Genomic DNA, 26,541 nt, shown 5'->3' on the forward strand with positions numbered 1-26,541 from the left:
CCAGTTAAGTCATTATGCAAGGTAACCTATTTCCCCTTGTTTTTTCCTACCCCCCCCCCTCAGACGTTCTTGTTAAACCCTGGATTTGTGCTGGAAATGGCCCACCTTGATTATCATACACATTGTAAGGAGAGTGATGTAGTGGTGGGAGTCTGCTATAGACCACCGGACCAGGGGGATGAGGTGGATGAGGCTTTCTTCCGGCAGCTCACGGAAGCTACTAGATCGCATGCCCTGATTCTCATGGGTGACTTTAATTTTCCTGATATCTGCTGGGAGAGCAATACAGCGGTGCATAGACAATCCAGGAAGTTTTTGGAAAGCGTAGGGGACAATTTCCTGGCGCAAGTGCTAGAGGAGCCAACTAGGGGGGGCGCTTTTCTTGACCTGCTGCTCACAAACCGGGTAGAATTAGTGGGGGAAGCAAAAGTGGATGGGAATCTGGGAGGCAGTGACCATGAGTTGGTTGAGTTCAGGATCCTGACGCAGGGAAGAAAGGTAAGCAGCAGGATACGGACCCTGGACTTCAGGAAAGCAGACTTCGACTCCTTCAGGGAACGGATGGCCAGGATCCCCTGGGGGACTAACTTGAAGGGGAAAGGAGTCCAGGAGAGCTGGCTGTATTTCAAGGAATCCCTGTTGAGGTTACAGGGACAAACCATCCCGATGAGTCGAAAGAATAGTAAATATGGCAGGCGACCAGCTTGGCTTAATGGTGAAATCCTAGCGGATCTAAAACATAAAAAAGAAGCTTACAAGAAGTGGAAGGTTGGACATATGACCAGGGAAGAGTATAAAAATATTGCTCGGGCATGTAGGAATGTTATCAGGAGGGCCAAATCGCACCTGGAGCTGCAGCTAGCCAGAGATGTCAAGAGTAACAAGAAGGGTTTCTTCAGGTATGTTGGCAACAAGAAGAAAGCCAAGGAATGTGTGGGCCCCTTACTGAATGAGGGAGGCAACCTAGTGACAGAGGATGTGGAAAAAGCTAATGTACTCAATGCTTTTTTTGCCTCTGTTTTCACTAACAAGGTCAGCTCCCAGACTGCTGCGCTGGGCATCACAAAATGGGGAAGAGATGGCCAGCCCTCTGTGGAGATAGAGGTGGTTAGGGACTATTTAGAAAAGCTGGACGTGCACAAGTCCATGGGGCCGGACGAGTTGCATCCGAGAGTGCTGAAGGAATTGGCGGCTGTGATTGCAGAGCCACTGGCCATTATCTTTGAAAACTCATGGCGAACCGGGGAAGTCCCGGATGACTGGAAAAAGGCTAATGTAGTGCCAATCTTTAAAAAAGGGAAGAAGGAAGATCCTGGCCAGTCAGCCTCACCTCAGTCCCCGGAAAAATCATGGAGCAGGTCCTCAAAGAATCAATCCTGAAGCACTTGCATGAGAGGAAAGTGATCAGGAACAGCCAGCATGGATTCACCAAGGGAAGGTCATGCCTGACTAATCTAATCGCCTTTTATGATGAGTTTACTGGTTCTGTGGATGAAGGGAAAGCAGTGGATGTATTGTTTCTTGACTTTAGCAAAGCTTTTGACACGGTCTCCCACAGTATTCTTGTCAGCAAGTTAAGGAAGTATGGGCTGGATGAATGCACTATAAGGTGGGTAGAAAGCTGGCTAGATTGTCGGGCTCAACGGGTAGTGATCAATGGCTCCATGTCTAGTTGGCAGCTGGTATCAAGTGGAGTGCCCCAAGGGTCGGTCCTGGGGCCGGTTTTATTCAATATCTTCATAAATGATCTGGAGGATGGTGTGGATTGCACTCTCAGCAAATTTGCGGATGATACTAAACTGGGAGGAGTGGTAGATACACTGGAGGGGAGGGATAGGATACAGAAGGACCTAGACCAATTGGAAGATTGGGCCAAAAGGAATCTGATGAGGTTCAATAAGGATAAGTGCAGGGTCCTGCACTTAGGACGGAAGAACCCAATGCACAGCTACAGACTAGGGACCGAATGGCTAGGCAGCAGTTCTGCGGAAAAGGACCTAGGGGTGACAGTGAACGAGAAGCTGGATATGAGTCAGCAGTGTGCCCTTGTTGCCAAGAAGGACAATGGCATTTTGGGATGTATAAGTAGGGGCATAGCGAGCAGATCGAGGGACGTGATCGTTCCCCTCTATTCGACATTGGTGAGGCCTCATCTGGAGTACTGTGTCCAGTTTTGGGCCCCACACTTCAAGAAGGAGGTGGATAAATTGGAGAGAGTCCAGCGAAGGGTAACAAAAATGATTAGGGGACTGGAACACATGAGTTATGAGGAGAGGCTGAGGGAGCTGGGATTGTTTAGCCTGCAGAAGAGAAGAATGAGGGGGGATTTGATAGCTGCTTTCAACTACCTGAAAGGGGGTTCCAAAGAGGATGGCTCTAGACTGTTCTCAATGGTAGCAGATGACAGAACGAGGAGTAAAGGTCTCAAGTTGCAGTGGGGGAGGTTTAGATTGGATATTAGGAAAAACTTTTTCACTAAGAGGGTGGTGAAACACTGGAATGCGTTACCTAGGGAGGTGGTAGAATCTCCTTCCTTAGAGGTTTTTAAGGTCAGGCTTGACAAAGCCCTGGCTGGGATGATTTAACTGGGAATTGGTCCTGCTTTGAGCAGGGGGTTGGACTAGATGACCTTCTGGGGTCCCTTCCAACCCTGATATTCTATGATTCTATGATTCTATGATCACTTTAGATAAGCTATTACCAGCAGGAGAGTGGGGTGGGAGGAGGTATTTTTTCATGCTTTGTGTGTATATAAAAAGATCTTCTACACTTTCCACAGTATGCATCCGATGAAGTGAGCTGTAGCTCACGAAAGCTTATGCTCAAATAAATTGATTAGTCGCTAAGGTGCCACAAGTCCTCCTTTTCTTTTTGCGAATACAGACTAACACGGCTGTTACTCTGAAACCTGTTATTATATGGTATTTGTTACAATGCAATGCTGTATATTTCAGGCACATAGTTTATTTTAAAATAATGTACCTTTTTTAAAACTTTTAAATCCAACAAGAACTTGGTTCAGCTTGCCAAGGTGAACTGCTTTGATTCTGAAAACATCCACCTGCAATTTGAGAATAATTTAAATTGTAGTTTTGCACTGGTAGGTATGTAAGACTTATGAATTTACCTCTGCATAAGTGGACATTGCTTTGTATGTTAGTGCACTTTACTTTACCCTTGTCATGTCATTCCATTTCTTTCAAGTGCATAATAAAACAGTATGTGCTGTAATTGATATTTCCAATGTCAGTGACTAGTGTGACTTTTCTGATTAATTTTAAAGTATCACTATCGTTAATAAACAGTATTTTCAGCAACTTTGATGCTCAGCTTGAAGTTCCAGTAAGATGCTGAATTCTACTAAGCTTGTAGGATGAAATAACTAAATTGGATGAATTATGACTGTTATAAGAAGTAACATTATACCTATGTATCTATATTACGGTTTTTTATGGAAGTTATCTCCATCACAGAAAAGAGTTTCTCAGGTACCTTAGATTTGCATGGTGAAGAGCTTAGTGAACTTAATGGAGTCTTTTGATCTTCTTTCCTGGTATCAGACACAGACACAGACACACACACAAAGTTCTTGGTTTGTTTGTTTTCTCACTCTTTTTTTCAAACACCTCTCTTCAGTCTGGTTAGAGGTGGGAAAGTTCTCATAAAAGCACATGCTTAACTTTAAGCACACGCGACTTAGGTAGCTGCTTAAAATTAAGGGCATGTTCTATTGAATATAGATGGGATTACTTGTGCTTAAAGTTAAGAATGTACTTAAATATTTTGCTGACTCAGGCCTCCAAGATCAGGATCTTGAAGCATGCAATAAATAATTGAATTAGTCTGACCTCCTTGGGAAACTTGTTCCACAACAAAACCTCCACAACTAAGGTTGCTTTATCTCTGGTGCTCATGAACTTCTCCCAGGCTTTGCTCTTCTAGAGAGGAACCGTTGTCCAAGTGAGTTCTGAATGAAGATGCAGTTGCTGATGTAGCTTGATTCTGACCCAGTAATGGCTTTTAAGATCAGGCCAGAGACTTGACCTGGCAGTGGAAACCCTGCACTGCTACCATGTTCAGTGCCAGGTACAATGGATTACGACAGCCCAGCCTGGAGGCGATGAACACATGGATTACTGTGGCCAAATTCTCATCTGAGAGGAAGTGTGAAGTATCAAAGTCAAAAAAGTAGGTGTTTTGTCAGATTGTCATCAGGGAAGATAGGGTAAAGAATACAGTAAGGAGAGTAGTGAGCACCATTAATCCAAAGAGTGCTGTGATTACTTGAGCTCTAGAATCTTTAAACAATAAGTACAAGATCAAGACACTGGACTCCAGTAGATGGAAGAGTCCTGCTCCAGGTGACGTTGTTGCTCCCCTAACCAAACATATCCGAGAATGGGAACAGAAATTAGATATGCAAAAAGAAAAACTTGAGGACTCAAAGAACAGGAGTCTCTTCATTGTTGGAGTCAGTCAGCTGAGTCAGCACTCACAAAATCAGTGAGTCAGTCCATGAGTTTCCTGTCTCAATTCATTATTCTTAAAGGGTACTTTAAAAGTGAATTTATTGCAAGGAGAATAAAGAAAATGCAGAAGCCTTATATATGCAGAAAGAAAACAGAACTACCTCCCTTCTCAGCCAGCACTAATATTTTATGTCTCTACCAACTGCTTGTGGAATCCTGCTTTCTCTAAGTATCATCCTCACCTACCTACCAAATAGATGGCCCCACTGCATTCCGTACATTCTCCTTCAAAGCCTGGGTAGCCCTACAGTTCTAAGTCCTCTTTAACTACTGTCTCCTGATTTCCTTTGTAAAGTCTGAGCAGGGAATTAACTCCATACTTGTTGGATATCAGGTAGGGCTTTACACTCTGCTGCAGAACTGTACAAATTAATTAGACTAACTGGAAGGCTGAAACGAGCAGCAAAGATCCAGTTTGTTTTTCATAAAACCTGGCTTCTGAAACTTTTAAGAATGAAAATCAGCAGACAAAATGAAGAGAGGAGGGTTTAGAGCACAGAGAGAATATATGTCAAGTAGAAGATTCTTTGAGGTAGTTCAGCTACAAAGACCAGATTAATGTCTATCTATTAAAGTAAAAAAAAACAGCAAAAGGTTTTATTTCATATGTTCTTGTGGAATTGTTATTATTAGTGGATGCACAATAAAGATGGAAAAAATTCAAAATACAAAAGTAGAGAGATAATACAGATGTATGAATCAAAAAGACAAACGTCAAAAGGACTTAGGTAGGCATCACATATTTTAGTCCTTCAACAGCTGATAGATCAGCACACAGTAAGAAGCCATCAAGTAGGTGTGCAACGTTCTCAACAGCACAAGAGTTTCCCATGTCCCCAGGTGTGGTCATTTGCTGCACACCTCGCCACTCCGCCTTTGAAACAATTGAGCTTGCACCAGACAGAGCATGGCAGCTCAAAGCCAGGCAGTCTCTCATCAGGTGAGTCATGAGGAAGGAGTTTCTTACAGTGGAAGCAGCTCGTTCCCATTCTGTTCACTACAATGTGGAAGCATCCGCTGTAGAGATGGTTGGTAAAGTAGTCCAGATTGGTTTTCCACTGATGAGTTGGGGTCAAGGTGTCTCCCATATATCTTTGCAAAGTGGCAGTCATGGCAACTCCTGGATTTTGACAAGGAGGTTCTCCTCATCATGCCCTGGGGTGACTAAAGCAACAAGCATTAAACAGAATCTGGATAATCTGGATTCTAGTTACAGTGGTACTGGAGCAGTATTCATTGGTTCTTCACTTTCCATTCTTCAGCATTTGTTCAACACCACTCAGTGTGAGGAGCTGTCAGCTGCAAAAAGCTTAGTAACAGAGAAATGCATGTAGGTTCCTTATAGAGTGATTTTACATTGACCTTTGATAAAAATGTAACTATGTCTTGCAAACCTGAATTTGTATCAGACACTGAGGTCTAACAAGGTATCTGTAAGATTTTGATCTGAAATTTTCTTTAACTGTCCTATGTGCTATTCTCTTGCCAACAGTTGTTTCAGGATTTTTTCTGCAAAAGTTTTTGAATTCTCAAAAACCAAGAAGATTTTTGCAAGGTTAATAAGGAATTTCTGAAAGGGGAACTAAAGAAGGCGAATGAGGACTGGAATGGACATTTGCCTTATTATTATTTATTGTTTATATTGCTAGGTAGGGGGGTTCATGATGGTTCACAAAACACACAGTGCCATATTCATTTAATCAGGCACAACACCAAGATATCTTATAGAGAGCTATGCACTTCCACCAGTGGTGCAGTTGGCCCATAGTTTAGATAAGTCACTGCACCAAGGGGGTCGTAATCTAATTTTCTGAGCAAAAATACTTCATTAATTTAACTCTCTCTTTGTTGTGCAAGTTGATGGTGCAGAAGAGCAACCACATTTCATCCCAGAGATGGTTGTCACTTAGTAGTAGGTAAAATGATCCCTATATGGAATGGGCAGGCTGATCAAGTACTTTTAACATCCTTGAGCATGAAAAGCACTAATGTAAATATGCGGTATTATTAAGGAGACATTTACAATTTCAATTATTTTTCCTCAGTTCTTTTACCTGGCCTCTGGCAAAAGTGATGGGTCCACTTCTTGAATTATTAAGCCATCTTTTCCCGGAGTCACCTCTTGCTCCTTGAATACAAAGATAAGCCTCTCCACTGGTATCTGCTTTCTTTATGTCTCCAGTGTGCACATGAATGGAATATTCCACAACTAAAAGAAAATTTTTAAACCAGTCAGTATAAAAGGGAAACTCTGTGTCATCTTGTCTCATAATTGGGTTCCTTATGAAAATGCTTAGGTTATGTTGTATTGTTTTATGGGAGGATCACTTGATATATTCTTAAAAAAGGAAAGGCACAGTACCACAAAATGGCACCTTAAAAGTTTTTAATTAGAGTCAGGGTCTGTATAGAATGCAGCTCCACAGATAGCTACATAGTTCATCTTTTTGTCAAGTTATTAAGTATTATTTGTATTATGGTTGTACCTAGAGGCTTCTACCAAGATCAGAGTCCTATTGTGCTAGGCACTGTACAAACACACAATAAGGTATGATCCCTGCCCCAGGTAGCTTACAATCTAAATATACAAGACAGACACAGCGTGGGAAAAAGTATTATCCCCATTTTATACAAGGAGAAGTGGGTCACCTCAGATTAAGTCCCTGCCTACATTACAGAAATTTGCACAATTGTAATTTAGTCAGTATATTTACACTGTCAATATAGTTACATCCTAATGGAGTCACCCTGCTGTGATGTAAGGCAGGGTTGAAACCAGTGCATCTTAATCCAGTAGATTAATGGAGTAAACTGCATATAAACTGGTATAAATTAATCATACAAAACAAGGGGATTTAGCCACACTACTAAGAATTCCAATGAGAGTTGTGTGGCTAAATCTAATATTCAGCTTTAAAAATCTCAACCTTAGCTCCTGCTTACTACAGTTACACTTGATTTGGAAGGGGTGAACAGGGGAAATCCTTAAACAGAAGAAGCAGCTAATTGTTTCCTCTGCTCAGTATCTGAATATTAATTATTAATACTTGTATTATGTCTAGAAACCCAAGTCTCGGACCAGAACACCATTGTGCTAATGAATAATGTACAGACACAGAACAAAAAGATGTTTTTAGTTCTGATAGAACAGTATCCTAGAGCAGGGGTCCCCAGTGCAGTGCCCGCGGGCACCACAGTCTTCTAGGAATAGGAATATGGATATTTTCAGAAAGGTTGAGAACCACTGTCTTAGGCAAAGTAATGTAGCAAATCTGTGGCCAGCTATACACCCAGGCTATTAGGAACTACAGGGAGGCAACAATGACTAACTATCTCAGATCCTTCTGCTTTAGAAGCATCAACTTGAGCTAAAGAAGAACCTGTTAGCTTTAGCAATATGACACTCAGATTCCTTTCAGAAGGGGAACTGGTATATTTGTAATTAATTATCATTATTACTTTTAAATAATAAGCCATTTTATCCCACAATTGTCACACTTTAGGTTGTGGGTTCATCAACCAATACACACACACTTTGGTGCATGGAAGGGCAAATAAGCTGGCTGATGAACTCACATCCTATCACAATTATTGTTTAAGGCTTGATTTCAGAGGTGCTGAGCACCCAAAAATTCAATCAAAGTCCACAGATCTGCCAGGATTTCAGAAGTTTCAGCTCCCACTCATGCCAAAATCATCACCAGTATGCTGTAGAAATCAGAGAGGCTACAGAATTTAGGTCCAGAATGCTACAGAATATACAGAAATTGTATTAAAATTCACAGAAGATCATGAGGTCTTTATTACAGCAAGTTTCTTGGATTCCCCATGATACACTTATGGAAGGTTTAAGAGTGATTGTTAAAAACACACTGTGAAAAATTAAGAAACCACAAGCTAAAGCTGTCGTTTATTCTCATGCGTAGGTGATGGCAAAAGAGAAAAAAAAGAGTGTTCTGCAAGATATTTATTTTTAAACTTTTCCTACAGCTCTTTTCACAAGCTGGTGCTATTCAGATTGAATGTTATAAAAAAAAAAGGTGAATCCAAATATTGTGACATCTTATACAGTCATTTTTCTAATCCTTTTAAAATATAAAAAGTTCATGTCACTGAAGTAAGGGTTTTACAGGCCAATTTTGCATACTGACTGAGTTTAACAAGTAATAAGGGCTGTATCTATCCACACTGGTAACATTTATGTACATGTTGCAACACATTTCTGCTAGGTGGAAACATTTTTGTTTCTCTTCATCTTTGACTATGCGGGGATGGCATGTAAAGAAGCCTCTTTTGTGAAAAGTAACTTTCATTTCAGTGTGGCATTATTTATCGTATTCAAGGACTCCCCCATCACTTTTAAAAAAATTAGTCTAGGTCTTGATCCAGCAAAGCTCTTGATGTCAACTGGACTACTCATGTACTTGAAGAAGGTGCTTAAGTGCTTTGCTAGATTGAGGCCTGGTGTACTCTCTTTAAGGTGCCTAAATATGCTTAGGGGTGTAAATTAGCCTACCTATACTGAAGTAAATGGAGCTGCACTGATTTGCACCAGCTGAGGATCTGACCCACACATTTTAAAGCAAATGATCTGCCTAGGTGATATTTTGGCACCAAGTTGTTCTACCTTTGGAAAAACTAGGGTTTGAGATGCAGGATTCTCTGGGTCAGCAGAAACAAGATATGTCATTGTTGTGATGCACTCAGAGCCTAGTCCTGCTTACCTTGTTCATGCAAGTAGATCTATTGAAGTCAGTAGACCTCTTGTTTGTGTAAGGAGTGTCAGGATGAGCTCCACCCTGACATCTGGTGGTGAGGTGTGGCAAGTTGTGGAAAAGAACTTCAGGGGCCGATCTCATTTGCATAGACACACCCACCCCGCCTAGAATGAGGCCATAGCTGCCCAAATGGTCACTTTGGCTGCTGTGGGATCTCCAGTGTCTCTGTTATTGAGGCAGGAAGAATAAATTGTTATTACCCTGATTATGGGAACTGTGCTTGGAACTGTACGTGGCCTTTTGTTATGATGGAGGGACTCACCATCAACTAAGTAGCACTCGCTAGGCAAGGGTCATGGGTTTTAAAACTCTGTGAATGGAGAGAGGCTAGGGACAAGTATTAATACTTGGTGGCATGGGCCCCTTGGTGAGGGCCTTACATGCTAATTGCACTTTCTCCTCTCTCCACTGTGGAATATCAGAGCTAATTTTGATTCCATTAGGAGTCTAGTTACAGGCTGCTGAGCTCACTTTGGGCTAATGGTGCACCAGCACTGAGGTTCCCCTACTACAAGCTGAATTCACCAAAGAGCTGAAATCACTGAGCGTTGTGTTAAGTAGTGAGGGAGCCTGAAGATATATTGTGGAGCAGTTTGCGGGACGGCTGGAGTGCCTTGTGGACAGGCTGGTGGAGCAGTCGTAGGACGGCGGGAGCTGCTGGCGGGACGCGGAGCAGTTTGTGGACCGGCTGGTGGAGCAGTTTGTGGGACGGCGGGAGCTGCTTGTGGGCCGCGGAGCGGAGCTGAGCAAAGGAGTTTGTGGGGCGGCTGGTGGAGCGGAGTGGAGCAGAGGCCTATGGAGCTGTGGGATGGTCAGCTTCAGATCATGTAAGGTGCCTCTTACCCCCGTTCCATCTCCACCCAGGTTGGGAGGTAAAGCTCCACAGATAAACTTTCGAACTCTGGGGCTGCCCTGACCAGGGACAGAGACTTTTGGGTCATTGGACTTTTGGGACTTTGGGGTTGCTGGACTCAAGAACCAAAGGGAAAGGGGCATGGCCCAATTTGCTTGGGGTGGGGTTTCTTGCTCATGGGTTGTGTTATGAATCCTGTTGGTGGTGTTTCCCCAACATAATGCCACATTGTTTCTCTCTGTTATTAAAAGGCTTTTTGCTACACTCAGACTATGTGCTTGCGAGAGGGGAAGTATTGCCTCTTGGAGGCGCCCAGCGGGGGTGGTATATATTTGTCCCAGGTCACTAGGTGGGGGCTTGAGCCGATTTGCATTGTGTTATTCGAATGGATCCCCTAGATAATGAACCCGGCCCTTGTTGCTGCCAACTCTGACGGGCAGAAGGGTTACATTTGAATGAAGTGAGAAGGATTTTTATTCATAGATTTCAAGGCAGAAGTGAGCACTGTGATGATCTAGTCTGGCTTCCTATATAACAGACCATAGAACTTCCTAAAAATAATTCCTAAAGCAGATCTTTTAGAAAAAAACCATCTGATCTTGATTTAATAATTGCCAGTGATGGAGAATCTACCACAATCCTTGGTAAATTGTTGCAATGGTTAGTTAACATCACTGTTACAAATTTACAACTGATTTCCATAGACTACACATTAGCTTAGACTATGTCTCAGATTTCCAAAGAGGTCCGCACCTCCATTTGAAATTTTTGAAAAAATAAATGAAAATGAAAAAAGGTTGAAAACTACTTGTTTAGCACTGTGGTAACATTGGAGCTGCCCACCGTTGCATGTGAGGGGACACTGTGTTAAGGAGAGGGAAATGGTCCTATAGCTGGAAGACAGGGCAAGGTTGAACTTTTGGGAGAATCCAGTCCAATACTTGCTTTGCCTCCCTGGTACTGGATGAGCTCTACACTCCTAATGCTGCTGGCATTCCTTCAGATCAGGCCATAACAGGAGAAAGCATGACTCTGCATTGGAAACTGAAACTATGAATGGGATAGACTGGACACAGAACCAACAACATGTCCAGCTGAGGCTAATGGGGTGACATAGGAGACATGAACACAAAGTGTAAGTCTCCCTGCTCTTTTGCTAGGAAGGGTTTAGATGTGTATATGGGGGGTGGGGGGACATGAGGAGAGAGGGGAGATATGTCTGGGACTGGATATTACTTACTGAAAGACTGCCTCTGAGTAAAGATCAAAAAGATGAGGGTACATTTTTTCCTGGAAAATTTCCATGAAAATCAGAGTTGATAATGGATGTGGTGATACTGATATGGCCTCTATTATAACCAGGCAATTGGTGCTGACAGTAAAAGTGGTTGTGTATTTTGGGGTTTACCTTTTATTTTTAACTTTGCTATCTAAAGTGATCTTTCTATCCATCTTCTCGGGGGAGGCCTAAGAGGTTGGGACACAATGATTTGTTTATTTTTAAAGTGTTTTGTTTTATTTGGTCTTGTGCTATGAAGGGATTTATTAAAGGCATCTTCATGTCCTGCTGTCTCTTTCAGCCCATGAATGACTGCAATCAAATAAAACTCTAGAATATCTTTGTCACCAGTAAGCAAACTGGTATGCAAAGAAAAGCTGCCTGTTTGTTAGAAAATTGAGATTGATTTAGTACTGTGATGCTGAAATATAAAATACTGCCCCAGAAACAACATTTCCCATATAGAAAATCACATGTATAGTACAGGGAATATGAACAGCATTTTCTGATCTTGAAGACAGACATAAGCCCAATGGGCCCATACACATGCATAAAATTATTCACACGCAGAAGGTTATGCAGGATTGAGGACATATTCTTTCAGTTGGGGGCTCATAAGGCCTATAATACAGAGGTGTTACTCACAGCAGTGCCTGATATTTAGGAAATTACTCAAAAATCTGTCTCAGAAGATGAGGAACTGAAAAATAAGAAGTGGATGAAAATAAATGCCTCATAGACATCATTTCTGCTTTAGACATTCTTGGGGTTATGAATTAGCACATTTGGGAATTTGTTTTTGTGTTTTATGTATTCACAAGAATTTTGATAAGTGTTTAAATTTTGATTTTTTTTTAGCATTTCCCTTTTGTGGCTGGTCTTAAATCAGTAAGTCATCCCTAATACCACTGAGAGGTTAAAGGAATCCTTTTATTCAGAAGATAGGTGCCTGTGTTTTGTTCAGAGAGAGAGAGAGACAGACAGACAGACACAGACAGACAGACACACACACACACCTTCTGTTACTTTGAACCTGGATGATAAAAATCCTAGGAAGAACAATGTTTTTTAGTGAATGGATACAGGTTGGGACTCCTAATCATACAACATTCTGCATACCAACATGCAGTCAATGATTAAAAGAGTTTGTTCGACTGTGTTTTGCTGAGTTTGTTCAAGTTCCATCTGGGATAAAATAGTTAAGAAAAACTGCTTAGGATTTTAAATTTTCATGGGGAGTATTTTATTGTCTTTTTCTGAGTGCAGAGAGACTTCATTTTTTTCCAGCAACTTCTGTTTAGCCAATACAACATCCTCTCTACTGTAGCCTCAGTCAATAAACCTCTTCACTGTTGCCAATAGTTTCAGGACATGATCTGCACTACCCTTATCACTTCTCTTTATTCTAATGAAAGGGATAAATGGGAAGCTTTTTTCTTAAATGGCCATGGATGAAAGCTATCAATATGCAAAAGGCTGCTCTTACCAATATTTTCTGAAGTAATCATTTTGTCATGTTTGTGACACCATACATCTAAATAATTTACTTGTGTTACTATTTGAAAAATGTGCAGAAAAACTGAACTTGTGCAAATTAATATAGCTTTTTTTGCTGTAGTAATGTTTTCTGTACCGTAAATTCCTCATGAACATCAATAAAACACTAACTAAGGCAACTGAAATTTCTGGATAGCTCTATGCTAACTGACCCTGGCAGGTTTTTTAAAAAAAAAAATCTTGCCACTGGCTTGTATTGGGTCTTTGCATACCTGACATTCCTAAAAAAACCAAACCTTTTCTATAAATCTAAATCTATTCCTTATTTACAGAAAGGATAGCTTAATATTATACACTACATAATACATCATACATTTATTCAGTTGATTCGTTATGACCAATTTTACTCTTTAGGATCAATAAATCAATTTTTTTAAATGCCACATGCTATTGTCTGCTTGATATAATATAAAAGAGACTGAAATCTTATATCAACAAGGTATGTTTAATTTGGTGTCAGCTGTTGCAAAGGTTGCCCCAAGACTGACTTCAGTGGACTGACTTCCTTTCTAGGGGAAAAAAGTGTTGCCTTCTCTAGCTTTTGATGTAGATTTATCACATTAGATTCTTAGGACAAAATTCTTGTCTTGGAAACCTGCACATAGCATGTACTGCAATCAACATTAGAAGCGCATGTGCGTCCAAGGACAGAACCTGACCCTCAGTGAGGAAAAAGGGTTTAAATTACCAGGCAAAGGATCCTGGTCTGCATAGAGAACTGGCAGTTCCACACATTTGTCTTCATTATGTTTGAACGAGCAGTCAAAAGCTAACCACATCTCCTGGTTCATGCCTGTGTGCTTCATATGCAGCAAGTCTAGGTGCCAAGGCTGATTTAACTTGGTGTGTGGGCCAGTTATCTGAATCTTGTAGATTGAGCCAATGTCTGCCAGTTCATCCTATGTGAGAAAAAGAGAAGTCAGATGCAATCTCACTATAGCAGTGCCAGATCTAATATGTTTGTCAGTTAGATATAATAATTTAACAAATCTCAGAGATTGAAAGATTGTGGCAGTTTTAGAATGGTTACTTTTTTTTTTAAACACACAGTACAAAATTGATTTGCTAACTGCATGAGCTGAATGGCTCTCTAGAGGTTTGAATACCAGAGAATTGGTGACTTCTCATAAGAGTCACTGGGGAAAATTGCATACTGAACAAAATTAAACAGTATAATTCACAATGATGCAGTGGACTGTTTGCAAACATTATTGATTAGAAAGTGACCAAATGGCTCATCTCAACTTGCTAACAATACAATGAAAAGCTCAAGTGTTCTTTAAATTTCAGTTACCAGACCATGAATCCTCTTGACGAAAAAGTGTTTCCTACAGCATACAGTAAAAACCAACTGCTGTAATTAAGTGTGAATTTTAAAGTCAATTAATTTAATTTTGAGTAGGTTACGTAGTTAGGGAAACACATTAATTCACTTCTTTAAAGGGTTCTCAGACTTCTTCCATAGCGTGAACCACATTTTAGTAGACAGATTGTCCTCTGGAGCCCTTCCCCTTAGATTCATGATCTAACAGATCCCCTCAGCTCTCACTGTATGGAGAAGTAACACTAGGAAAGTGCTTATGTAATTTGTAACTAAATTTAAAGGCAATAAATCTCTTGTCCTTTTGAGGAAACAATAGGGTAAGCACATTTGTCTCTTTTTACTCTTGGATTCATCTCTACTTCCCCTCTGTTTCCCCCACTCCCTCCTTCCCTTCTTTACACAAGCTGCCCAGCTATCTGGTGCCCTGAACATGTGGCCTGGCCACTTCGCTCTCTTCACCCCAGGCATCTCTACTTTCATATCCCTTTTATGTAGCAAAGGGCCCTCAGTGGAGACAGCCAGACTTACTCCTCCTTGTTTTCAGCTCATATTTAGGCTCTTCTGCTGCCTACAGAAGCAGCTGGGAGCGAGGAGGAGCAGCAGCGAGTGAAGTATGATGTGCCTGCTTTCTATCAATCACCATCAAGAGCTCCACAGACCAGTTTGAGAACTATTGCTTACTTGCTATGCTAATCAAATTAGACCATCCCGATCAGCCAAAAAGGCAGTTCATTCAATGCGGCACTATGCGCGACCTTCATATTATCCACTGGCAAATCTGAGAATATTGTTGTCCCTTGGCCCAAGCAGTTAGCCAATATTTGGGGCCTTGTTGGGTTTTTTCCATTAGGAAGAGAAATTGATGATAGTTCTTTGGTGCAAATCCTATTCATTTAGGAAGAATGTACACAAAGTCCTGCTGCCCTGATCATAGTAGAAACAAACACCAGGAGGCAGTTTCCTTGCTCACAGATTGAAGCCAGCTTTCCAGCCAGTCCAGTTCCTAAAAGAAACTCTCTCCCCTGACTTCCTCCCAAGGCCACACTCACCAGTGCTCTCTTAGCTTTTTGATCCTGAGTGCTTGTGACACCCACAGCTCCACCAATCAATGCCCCAGCCCCACAAGCCCCAGGGAAACCACTCTAATTCTCCCTGAATTAGTTCTTGCTTAGGTCTTCCCAGGAGGTCAAATGCCTTGGACAGTGGTTTCTATTGTTTCAGCTATCTCTGAACAGAGGGGTATTTAATTGCTCCCTCATTTAACCTGAATGAAAAGTGACTAGCATACCCATGAGTTTCAGTGAGACCTGTGGTTACTGACAGATCAAAGATATGCATGCTGGCAGCCCCCACACTCATCAACCAAAAGTATAAAGATTGTTTATGCTGGAAACTCACCAATAAGGCACTTCAAAATGTCCTGCTTTCGAGACACACATTGGGGTAAGTGATATGCTCAAATGGTTAGGAGCAGTATTCATTTGAATTTGCCTTCTACAGGATAAAAAAGAAATGCTCCCCCAAGCAATATTAGCCTGCCATGGTAGGTGTGGTGGGTGGAAATTGTTAGATTAAAGGTGTAGATTAAAGGGCAGACAAGAATGAAATATTTCAGTTTTTTAAATTAAATCTGTAAGAGTTCCTCTTAGTGGATTATGCCCATAGTGGAGGCTCTTTCCCCTCCTTTGCAGCCAAGTTAGGAGCTACTCCAATTCTGGGTCTGCTTCAGCAGCGTTCATTTAATTACCGTTCCACTCCCCACTATGTCTGTAGCACATGCAGAGCAGAGTGGAGTATCAATAAGAACTCTAGGAACAGGAATAGCCCCCCACCCCTTCAGAGAAGGCAGTATAATTCCCAAAAGGAAGTGAGCATGTGGAGAAGTGACAGACTCCCTACTGACTGAAGGTGGGTCTCAAAGGTTTGTTGATGTTTTAATTAGTTGGGAAGGAGAGGGAAAGGAGGCAGAAAGAGAGGGGGAAAGGATGAAAGAGTGGCATAAGGGAGGAGGACCCTGATAGGGGAACAAGGAGTTGGGCAAAGGTAAAAGAAAGGAGGGGCGCGAGAGAGAGATAGAAAGCAAAAGAGGCAAGGGAATGGAATGGGTGTGAATATAGGATGAAGAGAGAAGGCAGTTAGGAAGGAGAAACATAGCAGAAGGGAAGAAGAATTAGATAATGAAGTTTAGGGAGGAAAAGGGACAAGGGCATTTTACCCTATCATAGCCTGACCCCAGAAAAGTCACTTGGTATCTCTGACTTTATACACCATATTTGTGGATTAAATGACGAAGTACCACATTTTCAAAAGGGCTTCAAACTGGCCTGTATATCTGTGCCTGCAGTCTGACATGCACAACCATATGCACTAGCAAATCACAGAATTTTCATATGCAAACACACAATGCCTGAAAATCAGGCAGGATTTGTTCATGAAAATGCCATTGAGGATGTGCAAATCCTATCATTTGTCGACAAAAATGACTGTGTGCGCCAATTTGCACAGACAGGTTTAGAAATCATGTTGGAAATTTGGCCCAAATAAACGATTTCTACAGGAATTAAAAGGATTATTAAGTACATGATTCTTAGAAGTTCTGATAATAGAGAAAGATTGAACTACTTTGATTTGAGTTGCTTTTCCTGTAATTTGAAGAGCCAACTCTTTGTGATTCAGGTCTCCATAAAAGATGAAAGAAAGGTGTATTGGATCCATTTCAGTGTTGACGTCAGATCCAATGATGTCCATTATCCACAGACCTGAGGACTGCATGTTGATTTGAGGCAGTTTAGGACTAGAAATCAATCTTTTACCTTTAAAAAATTATCAAACAGAAAGAGGAAAGAAGACAGCATGAGAGAAAGGCATAATATATTAGGACCACAGGCTTTACAGTACACAAACACAGCTGTATTTGAAGGTTATGTTGCATCTATGGCAACAATTCACTAAGAATAACACATCATACCTTTATTGCATTTTTTCAATCAAGATTTAACCTTAATGTTCTTTTGTGTTTCAAACTTTAGATTTACAGAATATTTTCTGGATGTGAAGTTGTTTTTACTGTCCTTTTTGGAACTAATTATTAAAGAACATGCAGCCTCCTTCATAACCCTAATTAACTGTTTTGACAGAAGTAATCAATGTCACCAACTCACTAGCTCACCTATATCACTTATCTCATTTAGAAACAATAGTAGCCTGAAGCATAACACCTGGTATATTTATCCATGAAATCCCCACTTGCAATCAGACCTTAAATAAGAATATGTTATATGATACTGAGAGCTGAACATATATATAAAAAAGTGCTCTAAACCCACATTAGCCAGATCCACATACAGCAATGCTAAAAACCCTCTAAATAATTCCAGGTCTGCTACATTTGGACCTTTAATTTTGGAATCTGTTTAAACAATCTTATGTAAACATCCTATGCATGTTTAAATAACACAACACAGAAAAATCTACCTTTAACGAGTCTAGAAAACTAAATGGTGGGTTCTAAGTGCATCTGATACAGACACATTGCTTCTCGCTTTTCTACTTATTTTTCCCCCCCTTACGGATCTAACTTGGGAGGTTCATTTCCACTGGTGCATCTACCTTCTTGGCATTATTTTTATAGGATACAACACCTGATTACAGCGATCTTCTTTCCTCTTATTTTTAAATGGGACTGATGAATTTTACTCCTTGTTTGGAAGTGAGAGACTGCTGTGAGCACCGCCCAATGCCTTTCTGCCACTTGCATGTAGGTTTTGCCTTGCAATCCTGCCACAATGATAGGCTTCAGCCAAACGGAGCGACAGCTCTACCGAACAGTGCCGTAGCTCTGTGGGCGTGGACTAATGCCCTCAGATAAGGACTAAACTGAGACCACTAAACTAACTTTCCCCTAGACTTAAAACTGGCTCCCAACAGGCTGAAAACTAGTGCATTAAAACTCTACTTTAAGCCACTTATCCCCATGAGGCCTCTTCTCACATTCTGATCCCCCATTAAATTTTAACATGCCAAATTTAATGCAGAGGGCTATTGCTTTGTGCACAGTGCACTACGCAGCATTAGATTATATTATCTCTGACCTTACCAGTGTGTTTGCTATTATAGAAAAATCATGCTGAAAATGTGTGTGATGTTTACAGCCAAATAAAGATATTATAGCAATTATAAAGACCTTCAGTCTAATTAACACCTGATGTAAACAGGTGGAACTCTCATTGACTGCAGTCTTGTTGCAGAAGGACCTACCTATTGTTATAATCTCACAAACCGTCTCATGAATTCCCAGATGAGTATCAAGCCAGTTCCAACATGGAAAGATCCATTCTTTAGCTGAGTCCTCTGATTCCTTGATTGTTATCATCTTGAGGTACATTCCAGCCCCATATCCTTCTCCGTCATGTCCTACAACTACCTTTCGCAAATGGCTCAGAGAAACTGCCTCTATTAAGAATGAATCCACCTGCAAAAAGGAGAAATACTTTGAAAAGCAGCAAAAATGGAACACACACACACAGCGTAAATGCAAAGTATTATAACTAGAGATGAACTTAAACCAAAAGCTTGGATCTGAATGTGCTTGAACTTCAGAGGAAACTTGGACCTAGATCTAGATCAGGATCCGAAAGACAGGACTGGCTTATATCTATAATGGTTGAAAAGGAAATCCCCTCTCTGAACAGCATATTTCAGTTCTTGATTAGATTCCAAACATTGTGGCTCGGGTCCTTTATTAGTAATGACTGCAGGCTCATTTGATCTTTGGCTCATATGGGACATTTAATCAGTCATTCCAAATTATGCTACAATATGCTTCTGGATACTAAAATATCACTAGAAAATCTTGGTTCTGATATACTCATTGGGAGTTTCTGGCTTCCAGGATCTATTATGCAAATATACATTAGTAGGGTTCCAGAGGGAAGTTAACACTCTGAAAAAAGCTTATTCATTCGGAGACAAGGTTTTCTATAATCCTGAATTCTCTTAGAAAGCAGAGAAGTTTGTCTTTTGTTTTCTGTACAACATGAGGAAAAAAAGGAGGGAAAAGAAGACTGAAAAGGAGGTGATGGGAGAGTGTAGGAGAGAGAAAGAGACACAAGCAGAGATGAAAGAGAAGGATGGGAAAGACAAAGACTGAGGAGGAACAGAATGGAGAGAGCAATGGGGAAAGAAGGGAAAGGAAAGAAGTAAAGTAAAGGAGAGGGCAAATGGAAAGAGAAGGAAAAGAGGACAATGGCGAGCAAGGAGTCAAAAGAGGAAATTTAATGCAGCACTAAATCTATATGATTCAAGGACAGCTTGGTGCAATGCATTCTTTTCATTTTATAACAATCCTATCTGCTTTGTACACTACCCAAATGAGGGCCCAGTGGGCCTCAGTGTGGCTAACAATGGTCAATAAGTTTTGATTAGCTGGAAATGTTTGCAGCCTCTCAGTACTGAATCAAGGTGAAAACAATTGGAGTTTTAATAATAACCGTGTTTCAGATAAAAATTATAAAAAATAGATTTATGTACTATGGGATCCTAATAAATAAACCTACAAGGCACTTAGAATGGATATATTAGCAAACAGCTCTGTGAAGAACAACTCTGTGGTTACCAAAGTGCTATAGAACGTCATAGCTATTTTTGTATAAAAGTAACACAAAAGCAGTTTATCTTACACTAATATTAAAAACGCTTTCAGGTGATAAAACATCCATTTACTAGAATTCCAGACTTGGCAGCCAGATTGCAAGTACAATTAAGTAACTGGTTCTTAATTAAGGCAATACAGGGAAAAATCTGTGCATGAAGGAAGAGTTACTCACCCTGTGCAGTAACTGTAGTTCAAGATGTGTGTCCCTATCGGTGCAACACTTCAGGTGTGCATGTGCCTTTTATACCCTTGATAGGAGATTTCTAGCTAGCGGCAGTGGTTGATTAGCCACTAGGCCAATGGGGCCCATGCCCAGGGGCCCCAGCTAATTGGGGGAGGTCCCGGAAAATGGGTGCTCCCACGCCTCAACCCGCACAGGAGGGGAGGGCAGGTGGGCTGAACAGGGCAAGCCCCTGCGCCTTGACATACTGGTGGGGAGGGAGTAAACTGCAGGCAGAAAGGGTGGAGGGGCCCCCCCATTTGCTCTGATCTAGAGGCCACCCACAAAACCCTAATCCGCCCCTGGCTAGCAGTTCAGCCCAGGCACGTGCCCTATGCCTCCTCATGGCAGACACCAAAGCTATACATAGGTGCATGGACAAACCTCCCTCAGTTCTTTCTTTACCTAGGCATCTCCTAGGGAACAACCAAACCAGAGGGGAAGGATGGGTAATAGAGAACGCATAGGGACACACATCTCAAAGAACTGCAGTTACTGGATAGGGTGAATAACTTTTCCTTCTTCTTTGAATAGTGTCTCCACTTCACTTGACTTCTGAGCAGTATCCCCAGGAGGAGGAGGAGGGAGCTCCAGAACAGGATCCAGAACTGAAGCTAGTACTGAAGAGCCAAGTGCTGCATCAGATCCGATGGCATGAAGCATGGCTTAATGCTTTGAAACTGTATGGACTGAAATCCAAGTGGTGGTTCTGCATATCTCAGATACTGGACCATTCTTTAAAAAAAATGCAGTAGATGTTGCCTATTATGTGGCCTCAGGGGGTGGGGGCTGAGCACCTGCAGAGTCATAAAAGGCAGAGATACAATCCAATAGTCATTTCAAAAGTCTCTGAGCAGAGATAGGATCCCCCTTAGATCTATCTTCAAAGGAGAAGAAGAGTCTAGATGATCTCCTAAACTGCTTATTCCTGTTCAGGTGGAAGGTGAAGTCCCTTCTAACATCCAAGATATGGAAATAGGATTCCTGCTGAGAACTGAAGTTTTGGAAAAAATACTGGCAGATGGATAGAATAGTTAGGATGAAAATTCTTTGGTAGGAACCTAGATTGTGGAACTTTAATGACCTTGCCATAAAGAACATTGTAAGGGAGGCAGGGGTGGGAAGTCTGCCATCAAGGCTCCAATCTCCCTGACCCTAGATGCTGACATGATGGCAACTAAGAAGGCCATCTTCATTGACGAATGTGGTAGGGAACAGATCACCATTGGTTTGAATGGAGCTTTCATGAGGTGGTTGAGAACCAGGTTGAGGTCCCAAAACAGGGTCAGGATCTAATGTGGGGGAAGAGATTACCCAGACACTTAATAAATCTGGATATCGGGTGAGCAAAAATTAAGAATCTCTTGCCTGGGGGTTCAAAGGCTGACACTGTGGCCAGGTGTACCTTGACTGATCTGATGGATAACCCAGATGTCTTTAGATCCAGCAGTTAACCTACGATGAGAGAAAGGGGAACCAACTCAGGCTAGAGGTAGCAACAACCAAACCAATGGACAAAATCTCTTCCATTTCAGTACGTAGGTAGTGCGGGTTAATGTTTTTCTACTGTTTAATAACATGTGCTGCACATCCATAGAGCCATCAAGGAGCCACACCCTGAGACACGGTCGGGAATTTGATTGATAGTTGGATACTGAGTTGAAGCAGGTAAGGGTACCAAGCTTGTCTTGGCCAAGTTAGTGCTATGAGAAGAAAGAACTCTGGCCCTGTCCTGCCTGATCTCGTTCAGCCCCCTTAGAATTAGGGAGGTGGGAGAAAGGCATAGAACAGACTCTTCTTTCACAATAGAAGGAAAGCACCCCCAGGGAGTGGTGACATAGATCCTGCCCTGGAACAGAAGAGAAAGCACTTCCTGTTCTCTGAAGCGGCATAAAAGATCGATCTCTGGAACATGCTGTGAAGAACCTGGGTGTCCAGGTCCCATTCATAGTAGTGGGAGAAATCTCTGGCTGTGGTGTTCTGGGAGTCTGGGAGTTAGACCACTAAAATCTGGACCAGTTCCTGAGCTTTATGGCTTCAGTACCCAAGGAAGGGGATCTTGCTCCTCCCTACTTGTTAATATAAAACACGCAGGACATGTTGTCCAACATTACCTTGATTGCCTTGCTCCAAATCCCTTCCTCCAGCAAAGGACTTACAGAGTCACCATCCTGAACTTTTGAGGCTTAATGAACTTGTTCAACAGTCTTAGATCTAAGATCCGGCTCCAATCACTGTTCTTCTTTGGCAGTAGGAAATATTTTGAGTAGAACACCCTGCCCCTTTGAGATGAAGGGACTGGTTCTATTACTCCTAGTTGGAGGAGAAAGTCCACCTTTTGCCTCAGCAGAAGCTCATGAGAGAGGTCCCTGAAGAGGGACAGGGAAGGGGTGGAAGGAAGAGAGTGATATAAAATGAATGGTATAGTTGATGTTATGACCTCCAAGATCTGTTGGTCCATAGTGATCCACTCCCAAGCCAGGTAGAAATGGACACGTGGTCCCCAAAGAGAGGAAGGCTAAAGGGCACAATCATAAATCCAGAGGAGCGGGAGGATTCAAACCTTCAATCAGCCCATCAAAGCCCCAGTGACCCGTCAGCTGGACGATGTTTTAAATGTAACGAGCTGGGGCATGTAAAGGCCAACTGCCCCAAGAACCCCAACAGATTACAGTTCATTGCACCGGAATCACACCAGAGGTCCACAGGCCCAGATACCTCCCAGATACCCTTGGAGCGGAGGGAAACTGTGAGTGTGGGCGGGAAGAAGGTCACCGCGTGGAGGGACACCGGAGCACAAGTGTCAGCTATCCATGCTTCCTTAGTGGACCCCAATTTAATCAACCCAGAGATCCAAGTGACGATTCAACCCTTCAAGTCCAACTCTTTCAATTTGCCTACAGCCAAGTTGCCTGTCCAGTACAAGGGCTGGTCAGGAATGTGGACTTTTGCAGTCTATGATGATTATCCCATCCCCATGCTGTTGGGGGAAGACTTGGCCAATCACGTGAAGCAGGCCAAGAGGGTGGGAACGGTCACCCGCAGCCAGGCTAAACAAGCCGTGGGGCCTAGCTCTGTTCCGGAAACTTCTATCAGGGCCCGGTCAGAGGTGATGGACCCGGACCCCAGGCCAATGTCTGCAACAGCAGTAGTGGATCCAGTCCCAGAGACCCAGACGGAACCAGTCCCAGAACCGGAACCAGCCAAACAACCAACACCAGACCCCGTGCCAGCACTGAATCCAGTACTTGCAACCTCAACACCAGAGGGCCCCACCGAACCTGAACTGGCAGCAGCCGATAACCCTACACAAGAGGCTCAGCCGGAGCCTGAATCCCAACATAGTGCACCAGCGGAGAGCGGTTCACAGTCAACAGAAACAGCTCCATCCCCTATATTGCTTCCAGAGGGACCAAGCCTATGTCCCCAATCCAATGAGGAACTGATGTCTCCAGCATCAAGGGAACAGTTCCAGACTGAACAGGAAGCAGATGAAAGCCTCCAGAGAGCGTGGACGGCGGCACGGAGCAACCCACCGCCTCTCAGCTCTTCTAATCGATCCATGTTTGTTGTAGAAAGAGGACTTTTATACAAGGAAACTCTTTCTGGGGGACACCAGGAAGACTGGCATCCTCAGAGACAGTTGGTAGTTCCAACTAAATACCGGGCCAAGCTCTTGAGCTTAGCCCATGATCACCCTAGTGGCCATGCTGGGGTGAACAGGACCAAAGACCGTTTGGGCAGGTCATTCCACTGGGAGGGAATGGGCAAGGATGTTTCTACTTATGTCCAGTCTTGTGAGGTGTGCCAAAGAGTGGGAAAACCCCAAGACCAGGTCAAAGCTCCTCTCCAGCCACTCCCCATCATTGAAGTTCCATTTCAGCTAGTAGCTGTGGATATTCTGGGTCCTTTTCCGAAAAAGACACCCAGAGGAAAGCAGTACATACTGACTTCCATGGATTTTGCCACCCGATGGCCGGAAGCAGTAGCTCTAAGCAACACCAGGGCTAAAAGTGTGTGCCAGGCACTAGCAGACATTTTTGCCAGGGTAGGTTGGCCCTCCGACATCCTCACAGATGCAGGGACTAATTTCCTGGCAGGAACTATGAAAAACCTTTGGGAAGCTCATGGGGTAAATCACTTGGTTGCCACTCCTTACCATCATCAAACAAATGGCATGGTGGAGAAGTTTAATGGAACTTTGGGGGCCATGATACGTAAATTCGTAAATGAGCACTCCAATGATTGGGACCTAGTATTGCAGCAGTTGCTCTTTGCCTACAGAGCTGTACCACATCCCAGTTTAGGGTTTTCCCCATTTGAACTTGTATATGGCCGTGAGGTTAAGGGGCCATTGCAGTTGGTGAAGCAGCAATGGGAGGGATTTACACCTTCTCCAGGAACTAACATTCTGGACTTTGTAACCAACCTACAAAACACCCTCCGAACCTCTTTAGCCCTTGCTAGAGAAAACTTACAGGATGCTCAAAAAGAGCAAAAAGCCTGGTATGATAAACATGCCAGAGAGCGTTCCTTCAAAGTAGGAGACCAGGTCATGGTCTTAAAGGCGCTCCAGGCCCATAAAATGGAAGCATCGTGGGAAGGGCCATTCGTGGTCCAGGAGCGCCTGGGAGCTGTTAATTATCTCATAGCATTCCCCACCTCCAACCGAAAGCCTAAGGTGTATCATATTAATTCTCTAAAGCCCTTTTATTCCAGAGAATTAAAGGTTTGTCAGTTTACAGCCCAGGGAGGAGACGACGCTGAGTGGCCTGAAGGTGTCTATTACGAAGGGAAATGTGCTGGTGGTGTGGAAGAGGTGAACCTCTCCATGACCCTTGGGCGTATGCAGCGACAGCAGATCCAGGAGCTGTGCACTAGCTACGCGCCAACGTTCTCAGCCACCCCAGGACTGACTGAACGGGCATACCACTCCATTGACACAGGTAATGCTCACCCAATTAGGGTCCACCCTTACCGGGTGTCTCCTCAAGCTAAAACTGCTATAGAACGGGAGATCCAGGATATGTTACAGATGGGTGTAATCCGCCCCTCTGAAAGTGCATGGGCATCTCCAGTGGTTCTAGTTCCCAAACCAGATGGGGAAATACGTTTTTGCGTGGACTACCGTAAGCTAAATGCTGTAACTCGCCCAGACAACTATCCAATGCCACGCACAGATGAACTATTAGAGAAACTGGGACGGGCCCAGTTCATCTCTACCTTGGACTTAACCAAGGGGTACTGGCAGGTACCGCTAGATGAATCTGCCAAGGAAAGGTCAGCCTTCATCACACATCTCGGGCTGTATGAATTTAATGTACTCCCTTTCGGGCTGCGAAATGCACCCGCCACTTTCCAAAGACTTGTAGATGGTCTCCTAGCGGGATTAGGAGAATATGCAGTCGCCTACCTTGACGATGTGGCCATATTTTCGGATTCCTGGGCAGACCACCTGGAACATCTACAAAAAGTCCTTGAGCGCATAAGGGAGGCAGGACTAACTGTTAAGGCTAAGAAGTGTCAAATAGGCCTAAACAGAGTGACTTACCTTGGACACCAGGTGGGTCAAGGAACTATCAGCCCCCTACAGGCCAAAGTGGATGCTATCCAAAAGTGGCCTGTCCCAAAGTCAAAGAAACAGGTTCAATCCTTCTTAGGCTTGGCCGGTTATTACAGACGATTTGTACCGCACTACAGCCAAATCGCTGCCCCACTGACAGACCTAACCAAAAAGAAACAGCCAAATGCTGTTCAGTGGACCGGAAAGTGTCAGAAGGCCTTTAACAAGCTTAAAGCGACACTCATGTCTGACCCTGTACTAAGGGCCCCAGACTTTGACAAACCGTTCCTAGTAACCACAGATGCATCCGAGCGTGGTGTGGGAGCAGTTTTAATGCAGAAAGGACCTGATCAAGAATTCCACCCTGTAGTGTTTCTCAGCAAAAAACTGTCTGAGAGGGAAAGCAACTGGTCAGTCACTGAAAAAGAATGTTATGCCATTGTCTACGCTCTGGAAAAGCTACGCCCATATGTTTGGGGACGGCGTTTCCACCTGCAAACCGACCATGCTGCACTAAAGTGGCTTCACACCGTCAAAGAAACTAACAAAAAACTTCTTTGGTGGAGTTTAGCTCTCCAAGATTTTGATTTCGACATCCAACACATCTCAGGAGCTTCTAACAAAGTGGCTGATGCACTCTCCCGTGAAAGTTTCCCAGAATCAACTGGTTAAAATCGTCCTTGAGATGTGGAAAATATTGTTAGTCTTTATGTACTTGGTAGTATATTTAGAGATGCATGTGTCTTATTAACTCTGTTTTTCCTAGAGCTCCAGGAAGAAATCCC

At 42.8% G+C, this 26,541-nt stretch overlaps 1 protein-coding gene across 1 annotated transcript in view; it reads right to left on the reverse strand.

Moving 5' to 3' along the window:
- The window catches only part of RP1 (RP1 axonemal microtubule associated), a 295,171-nt gene that overhangs the window by 80,129 nt on the left and 188,501 nt on the right, over positions 1-26,541 (reverse strand). Inside the window, exons 34-38 of the mRNA XM_073329615.1 lie at positions 18,578-18,791; positions 16,943-17,133; positions 13,685-13,895; positions 6,584-6,738; positions 2,983-3,061 (exon numbers count right to left, since the gene is read on the reverse strand). Coding sequence (XP_073185716.1) covers positions 2,983-3,061; positions 6,584-6,738; positions 13,685-13,895; positions 16,943-17,133; positions 18,578-18,791 — 850 coding nt within the window. The remainder of the gene's footprint in view (positions 1-2,982; positions 3,062-6,583; positions 6,739-13,684; positions 13,896-16,942; positions 17,134-18,577; positions 18,792-26,541) is intronic.

The sequence above is a fragment of the Lepidochelys kempii genome, chromosome 2, assembly GCF_965140265.1.
Source record: "Lepidochelys kempii isolate rLepKem1 chromosome 2, rLepKem1.hap2, whole genome shotgun sequence".
Classification (NCBI taxonomy): Eukaryota; Metazoa; Chordata; order Testudines; family Cheloniidae; genus Lepidochelys; species Lepidochelys kempii.